Source organism: Phaethon lepturus, unplaced genomic scaffold (assembly GCF_000687285.1).
Source record: "Phaethon lepturus isolate BGI_N335 unplaced genomic scaffold, ASM68728v1 scaffold44290, whole genome shotgun sequence".
NCBI classification, from domain to species: Eukaryota; Metazoa; Chordata; class Aves; order Phaethontiformes; family Phaethontidae; genus Phaethon; species Phaethon lepturus.
The window spans coordinates 4,206-12,512 of NW_010511993.1; the positions used below are offsets into that span (position 1 = coordinate 4,206).

General features: G+C 45.8%; 1 protein-coding gene across 1 annotated transcript; it reads left to right on the forward strand.

Annotated features, from left to right (window-relative positions):
- Nucleotides 1–3,493: 3,493 nt before the first annotated feature.
- CLDN1 (claudin 1) lies at nucleotides 3,494–5,447 on the forward strand (the record flags this gene model as incomplete). Its single annotated transcript, XM_010285491.1, has 3 exons — nucleotides 3,494–3,658; nucleotides 4,109–4,193; nucleotides 4,692–5,447. Coding segments are annotated over 3 exons (413 nt in total), but the record flags the coding sequence as incomplete, so codon positions are not given.
- Between the last annotated feature and the right edge of the window lie 2,860 nt (nucleotides 5,448–8,307).

Consider the following 8,307-nt stretch of genomic DNA (forward strand, 5'->3'; position numbering starts at 1 on the left):
TTTTTAATAACTAAGCAGTTTCCAGCAATTACTTCTGTGTCAGGTAATGATAGTTGTGGGAAGGAAAAAGTCTTACATAGGCTTCAGATAAACTGCATCATGTAGCTTGTGTCCAAACCCACTAACAATAAGTTAGAGGTGTTTGTTCACATGTCTTAAAAAAAGTGGGTTTCATTATGTGGAACAGGTGTAAGCTGCTATATAACTTTTGTGGACTTGCACAGTATTTTATGGTTTGCAGAATTCTCGTTTGTTATTAACCACTCTCAGTAGTTTTAAGCCTCTTTTCTTCAGTACTTGCTGCTTTCTTGCTGCTAGGCTTTTCAGGCCAGGTCTCTAATTACTAACCAGCAATAAAAAGGCTTGGCTTCCAAGTAAATAGTGGTTTATATTGACAAAATACTGTTGCCATCCGACAGCTGTTGTTGGGTGCCAGGCCAGTTTGTCTTGCCTTGTGCAGGACTGTTTTTTCCCCAAGGGCTCCTGAGACCGCCTGGGCTTTCCAGCAGCCGTGGCGCACGGCGTGGGAGGCTGCAAGCATTGCGCTACCCGTGCCTCTCGGTGAGACGGTTGCAGCAACGAGGGGTGTGGGGGAAATACGGTTTCTCTCTAATATGATAGAATTTGTCAAGTTAAATGGCTGTAGAATACTTCTGCTTGTTGTTGGTAGCCAGTCCTGTTTAGCAGGTTGAAACTGTATCGTATCATTTGGGATTTTTAAAGCAGCTGGAAAGGCCCATGTGAAGACCAGAACTAATATTAAACTAGCTTTCTCAGCCTCTGGGTGTGCAGCTTCCACTGACAACGCGGTCATTAGCGTGTACATCATAACTAATAGCTTGTACGATGATTAACTGCAGCCAATGCACCGCACGCGTCGCAGAAGCGGTAGGAAGACAAAAGCGCCGTCTCCCAGCGCACGCGGCCGGGCCGGGCGGAGGGAGGGTGGCTGGCTAATACAGTCGTGTCCCATTAAAACTTCTTGGGCTAAAGGAACAATCTGTTCTGTGAATGCTCCAACCTGTTTTTCCGTCCTACTGCAAGTTTCTGAAATGCCTCTGTCCTGTTCTGCCACGGAGCCGCGAATGAGGGGTGAGGACGCCAGGAGATGCCCCTTCAGGGTCTGCGGCTGCGAGCGGCCGGCCCTGGGAAATGCTCACAGTGCCGCTTTTTGCTCAGCGGCTTCTGCAAAGCTGTCGTGGCGTGCATCCAGTTAATACTTGTACGTCTTGAGATTTTTAGCAGGCTTCATGGCTAGGTCTTCTGAGGTCATAGAAACTTTTTCAAGCATCTTCCTGTGTTTGTCCCTTAGTGTCCTGCGTTTGAAAGTGCGAGGTCTCTTCCCACCCTTATAACTAGTTTTCTAGTTGTTTGAGATAACATTTCAGCTTTTCAGCTTCATGAAAGAACTCTTTCAAAACTGTCTCTTACAGAGTAATTTCTTCTGCAGCAAGACTAAGCCCAGTTTACTGTAGACTTGATGAAACGGATTGGGTACCTCTGCAGAAAATGTCCTTTCCCACACGAAGTATGAACTAGTGTGTTCAGCCGTTGGCCTCTCCAGAGCTGCTGCTGTAATGCACAATTTAATTTCAAATGTATAGCGGCTGAATTGGTTGCCTGGGTGGTAGGTAACCTGTCAGCTGAAGTCTTTTGAGTGTAGTCTCTGGAGATAAATCTATTAAAAATGTGTTTGGATACTGCTGTTATGCTAAAGTGATAAATGGCTTTGTAAATGGGTTTCTGTAATCAATGCAGCAGATGGGTTTTGATTAACACCTGGGTGGTGCAGAGGTGTGTCACTCTTCCCCTTTGAAGGACGTGAGACATGACATTTAACCAAGCTGATTGTGGGATATTTTTTTTTCCAAGAAAGCCAAGGTTCTTCTTACGAAAGTGTCACTGCCTATTATCACTCTGAATATTGCCTTTTTCCCATATTGTTTTTAACTGGTTTCATAATCTAGTTACAGAACAATAAGGTGATGTGTGTAGAGGCAGATCCAGATCTGTTTTAAAGCAGAACTAGAGCCTGATACAGCCTGTTGTTGCTGGGGGTCACAAGAATTTTCCTGCGCAAGCAATGCCACGGGGCAAAGCGTAGCGAAGAGGCTGCAGAGGGTAGGTGTGCAGCTGCAGGTATCGGATCTGACTCCTGTCCGTGTTTCAGGTTGAGCCCAGGAGCCTGTTGGAGCCCAGACTCTGCTGGGCTCACCGAACCAGTGCTGACCGATGAGTTTGCAGGTGCTCTGTTGTAGGCTGAGGTCTTGCAGCTGTAGTTGTCCGAGCTTGAAGTACTTTGCCGAGCTCTAGCAGAAGGCAGTCAGCGTGCTTTCTGAGGGGTGAGCGCCAGACTTGGGAACAGATTCCGGTGATACTTTGCTAAAACTGTACGTGTGTCACTGCTAGATAGCCTTCTGTGTCAGGGGACACTGCGCCTTGGTTACAGCATGCTCCTGGGAGCTTGTTCCTTTCATTAACAGCCCTGTTTGTTCCCAGATCGTAACAGGACTATGTATTAAAAATCCATGCTGTTCAAACAAACCTGATTTGCCTAGAAATAAAGCTCAGGCTCTTATTTCTCTGCTCTTCATGTGTTTTGTCGCCTGAGTTTTTTTAGTAATGACTTAATTTATATCATTATTTTCTTTCTCCTTTGGTATCAAGAAAATCTGAATTTGGTAGCTTGCATACATAGACTTAGTGTGTCTATGCCTTCAGATGACTCCATATAAAACCAAATCTTGGATAAAATACATTGAGTCTGTCTGAAAACCCAGGCAAATACAACCCTTACATGTGGGAGGCATCACTCCATGCTCCAAATCTTCAAAAGCATGAGAGGCTCTTAAAACATTTGAATATCTTTGAGTCTAATAAGCTAAATATTTTAGGTAGGGGAAAAAAAAATAAGTCTTTTTCACTTGACTGGGAAAATCCTGTTTCTGTTGCAGTTGTATTTTTGTACCCTCTGGGACTCAAACTGAGGGCTTTGCACAGAAAATGTCTAAATCAGCATGGAGGTATTTGTATAAAAGACAGGTTTTGGAAGTGTTGAGCAATAAAGGAGCCTTGCTATCTGCTGTGGGACTATTCGTATGTATGGCACTATTCGTATTAAAACATGTGCCTAAGTGCTTTGTCAAGGTAGAGCCTAAATCTGAATACTTCTTTTGATAAACAGATATGCCCTTCCAATGGGGATTCAAATGATCAAGGAACAAAAGATGTCTGAGGGCAATTCCCAGGTCATTTCCTGCAAAAAGCTGCATGCCCTTGTTTGCCATGCATATTAGAAGAGGCTGAGAGTCCTCTGATCCTCATGCATGACAGTGTCTGGGAGCTTAAAGCTAAAAAGGAATGTCTTGCTTGGTTGTATCCTGTGTAACAGGGAGCGGAGTATTTTGACACATGGTTATTGAGCCCAGTAATCTGAATTTCTATTTGTATCTTGACTTTTCTTTGTGGTAACTCAAATTCTAATGTCTTCTAGGCAGTCTGCAGGCCACTCGGGCTTTGATGGTGGCTGCAATACTCCTGGGCCTTGTCGCTGTATTTGTAGCTGTGACTGGCATGAAATGCATGAAGTGCATGGAAGATGACCAGGTGAAGAAGATGCGGATGGCTGTCTTCGGTGGGGTGATCTTCATCATTGCAGGTTGGTAACAGACAGATGTGTTTAGTGTTGAAACTGCATTTATCCCACATAGGATGTGAGAGGATCAGGCAGGGCTTGCTGTCATTGCTCCAAGAGCATTTTGGGCTGAGAATTCCCTAGCGGACTTAGCCAGCAGCTGCTGTACCAGTTGGACGCATCAAATGGCTCTCTTGACGCTAGCATTATACTTTCTATATGGACTGCATGCCTCCCATCTCTATTAGCAGAGCTGGGTTTGACCTGTGCACCCTACTTCACTGAAGGGCTGTCAGCAGTCCTGCTTTTGGACTGTGCGTGACCTCAAATCCCTTCTTAATTTCTCTCCCAACCAGCACTAAGTAACAGCTCAGCATCACTCCAGATGCTGGTTCTGCTACATACTTACTTTTGCAGTGATTTTGTTGATTGTTTTTTCTTATTAAGTCTTGACATTGTTCCCTTCATGCGCAGGTTTGGCAGCACTGGTGGCCACATCATGGTACGGCAACAGAGTGGCTCGGGCCTTTTATGACCCTTTCACCCCTGTCAACACCAGGTACTCGCTCATTTGGTACAACACGATAGTATAGCATGACACACGCTCACAGGGCTTAGTTTTGAGTAGCAGTGGCTCAAAACAAGGGAATTTCCTGAGCTAGCTGGGTTGGCTTCAAACTGCAGAAAGCATTAGGGACCAGATCTCATCATCCATGTGGCTTGGAAGTCTTGACTTTGTTTTAAGGCAGCATCACTGCCAGAGCCCGAACTGCTACGACTTCAGTGTTCTTCCTCTACTAAATGCTTAAGGCCTGGCTTGCGCAGAGCTTGGCCCTGCTGCAGCTTGTGTGGGGGAGGTTGACAGGCTGGACTAACCCAGTGTATGAAGGTCTGGGCTTTGAGGGTCAGCTGAGTCACAGGCTGCTCCAAACCGCTGCCTTGAGGGAAGGTCCTTCCATCCCAATCTCAGCTCCCTTCTGCTTTGTATGAGCATGCTAACACTGTAATCCAGAGGCATGACTTGTAGTATTCACTTTCTTCCTCCTTTCTCCTCCAGGTTTGAGTTTGGATCAGCTCTCTTCATAGGCTGGGCAGCTGCTTCTCTGGCCATGCTGGGGGGAGCCTTCCTCTGCTGCTCCTGTCCACGGAGAGAAACTTCGTATCCACCCACCCGAGGCTATCCAAAAAATGCCCCCTCCACAGGGAAGGATTACGTATAATGAAACAAAGAAGAGGAGCCGCCAGCACTGGTAGTGAAAGCATTTTGGAGAGGACACTACAATGCCACTGTCCTGAGCAGAGTTCAGACTCTAGGTTCAGCCTTCCTCTTCTCCCAGAAATGTGTCTATTTTTGTAATCCTCTTTGCTACTGGACATAACTTCTCCTTTCTCTCCCAGCCCATGGAGGAAGGCTAGCCTAGGTTCATAGGTATTGCCACGGGAAAGATGAAACCTCCAAGTTTGGGTTAAGTTTAGTACTTGGGAGTAAAAGGGAAAAATGATACTGTTTTTTAGATGGATGTTGGTGCTTTTTTTTAGCTGTTTTTTAAAAAAATAGATGGTAAAAATTCAGTCCCATATCCCATTAAGTTAGAGCCCAGTGTGGTGAGTGTAGAAATTAAAGGAACATATATTATATACAAAGTGATGAAACCAATAGCTTAAGGGGAAAACATAATTTTAGGGAAAAGACGTGTAGGAATGTTTGAAGAGATCTAAAATGCTCTTGTACTGTCTTATTGGCGTCATCTTCAGCACCCCCTTTTCTGTGCAGATTGGCGTGACAAAGGATCAGACACAATTAAATTGCTGTGACTTAACAAATCAAAACCTGTAACTGTTCATGCACATGCTGTTGGCCAACAGAAGATGCAGTGTAAGGTGGCTTGGCTTAACTGTATGTCATCACTCTCTTGACAAGATCTTGTAAGTTGATTGTGCCTGAGCAGAAGGCTGCAGAGGTTAGCGGACTCCCAAAGCAGCTGCAGGTTTCCTTGGTGTTGGGGAAGAGCTAAAGAAAAACGATTGCTTTCTGTTTCCACTGGGTGTTTCTGGTGGGGCTGCTGCTGCTGTTCCTTAGGCACCAAGTACAGCCAGTGGCTCTTCCTCAGTGTTCCCACCCTAGTACCGAACTGAGCTTGAAGCTTGATCCCCTTGTGTGTTACAGTCCACCTTTTAACAGACACTCTCCTCTTTCCTTGAGTCTTTCTCATTTGGGCTTAGCTACCAATCTCAGTTTGCCTTATGCAGCTAAATGTGTTAAACCAAACCGAATGCACTGCTGCTCCCTGATGTTTCCCCAAGGACACCTCATGCTGCCGTTGGATCCTGTCTTTTCCTGTAAAACACTCACTGATGATATGAAGGCAAATTCCAAGGAAACTGACCCAAAGGTTATGGCATTTTCTTTTAATCCAAGCTCACCAAAGAAGAAGAAACCAGCGTTTTAAAGATAAAGCCATTTTTGCATATTAAGTTGTATCTAAAAAAAAAAAAATGCAGCTCATCAAAGGTTCCCACCCCTTCTTCTGAAACACCCAGTCAGTCACTTGGTGTTTCTGGTGTTTGACTAACACTGGCTGACGTTGGCTGGAGTCAAGTCTTGTAATACCTAGAAGAATGGTACCAGTTCTCCAAAGCTCAGCCTTGCTTTTCCTACAGAAGGAAACTGGTTGTTTCTGACCAGGTTTTATAATTGTGTATGTGTTCAGAGGCATCAGATTTCTTCATTTCCTTCTGTAGGCAGGGAGAGCCTCTGGGGCTGAGCTACGTACGACCATGGCATTGGTGGTTTGTATAAGCATTGTTCCTCTGACCTGACTCTCTGCAACATAAATCAAAGTTACTAAAAGAAACCAACCAGAGCATTTGCTTCAGGCTTGAGTTGATGTTGGCCTGTACTTGGAGCTGGGTCATGTGGCTTCCACTTCTCCATGGGGAATTGCCCATGCACAGCGGCTGCCTCATGAGACCTTGTCTCAGGAGGTGGCAGCTCAGGTCACATTAAAGAGCTGCTGAAGTCTGTGCTTTTGTATTTGCATTAACCCTGAGCCAGGGAGCAGACGCTTGTATTGGGAACTTGTATAAAGTGTTTAAACAATTTCAATAAATGGACTTTTTTTTAAAGAAAATCAGATTGCATTACTTCATTTCTTGTTTTTGAGCAGAACTTGGACAGCGTGAATGGAAGAGAAGAGAGGGGGCTTGGGTTTTTGGGAGCCTGCCTGCTAGTATGGAGCTTGTTTAGCTGTGTGTATCTATAGAAGACATAGGGTGGGGACAGATCTTCTGCAGTGAGTCAGGCAGTTGTGGCCTCTGGCAGAAACTCACCCAGTAATCTGCTACGATTGCAGCCCAGGAACCAGAAGGTCTGCTGCTCGCAAGGCAGGCTGCACCCTGGGTGGAGCAGGAAGGGGCAGGGGGAAGGCAGACGGCTCCCTCGCAGGGGAGTGGGAGCTGCAGGAATGGGGAAGGGATGGGGTGTGGAGCCAAGGCACTCCCAGGAGAGGTGCTCTGCGTTTCAGCAGTGCTTTGCTCTCCATAGCTGGGGCAGGGTATGTGCAGGCTGCGGCTATCTGCTTTGCCTCTAAACACATATAGGTCTCTTCCTGCTCTAAACTCGTATGTGCAATTCCTTGGCATTTCTGGGTTAACAGGATCATGGAGAGGGGCCCTGAGAAGATCAATCTTCCTCTAAAGCCCCTTTAGGAGGGTACGGTGCTTCTCCCAGCTGTGACAATGAGCACAACCAGTCAGGTGTACATCTTTGCAGGCCAGGTAGAGAATAGTTCCAGCTGGGCATGGTCTCTTCTAACCTATACTAATGCTTCCCCAGGTTAGCAAGGGTCTATCCCCCTTGCTTCTGTCTGTCCTGGAAACCTTTTTCCATTCACCAGGGCCTTTGTGTTCATCCCTTTCATATTTTCAAGTACATGTGATGAGGGGCAAACTTTATTTAAAATATTTTCTTAAGCTCAGTCAAGGAGCTGCTGCCTCTATTCCCTCTCTTTCCAAGGGCTGTTTGCTTTTGTAATTACAAACAAAAGGAATAGAGCTAATTGGGCCTTGTAAAGCTGGCAGAGCAAAACAGCCAGGCATGTGGCTGGCTGAGTGAGCTTGCAGTGCCTGGAGCAGACTGGTTGCCTGGCATAGTCTGGGGTCTATGGTCATTCTTATTCCAACCTGCCAAATTAGTCAAGGATTTCCATTGAGATTAATTTTTTCTCATGTTTTCATGCTCACTCGCTCTCCAAGGACTTTTGCAAGTTCTACTCTGAAGCTTCCTGGGCAGAAGAACAGGGAAGGAAAGCAATCCCACCTGTAAGATGGTCAGTAGGACTTACAGCTGCTGGCAAAAATAGGCCCCTGCGGGAGACACAGATCTGTGTCTGGAAACAGCCAGAGGCTAACTAGTTTGTTTGCTATACTTTTAATTTGACAAAATTCATGGCCAAATTTACATTTGGATATGGCTTGTGGATTGCCAGAGTGAACTTTGGGGGGTAAGCATAATCTTGTATAGTTCATGATCCTAATTCCTGTCCAGTGGTGACAAGGGGCAGCATCTGTTGGGGGGGTCTGATGGCTCAAGAGATGATCCTGACCCTGCTTCAGAGGGAGCTTTCCAACCCTTTTCCCCCTGCCTATCACAGAATCACTAAGGTTGGAAAGGA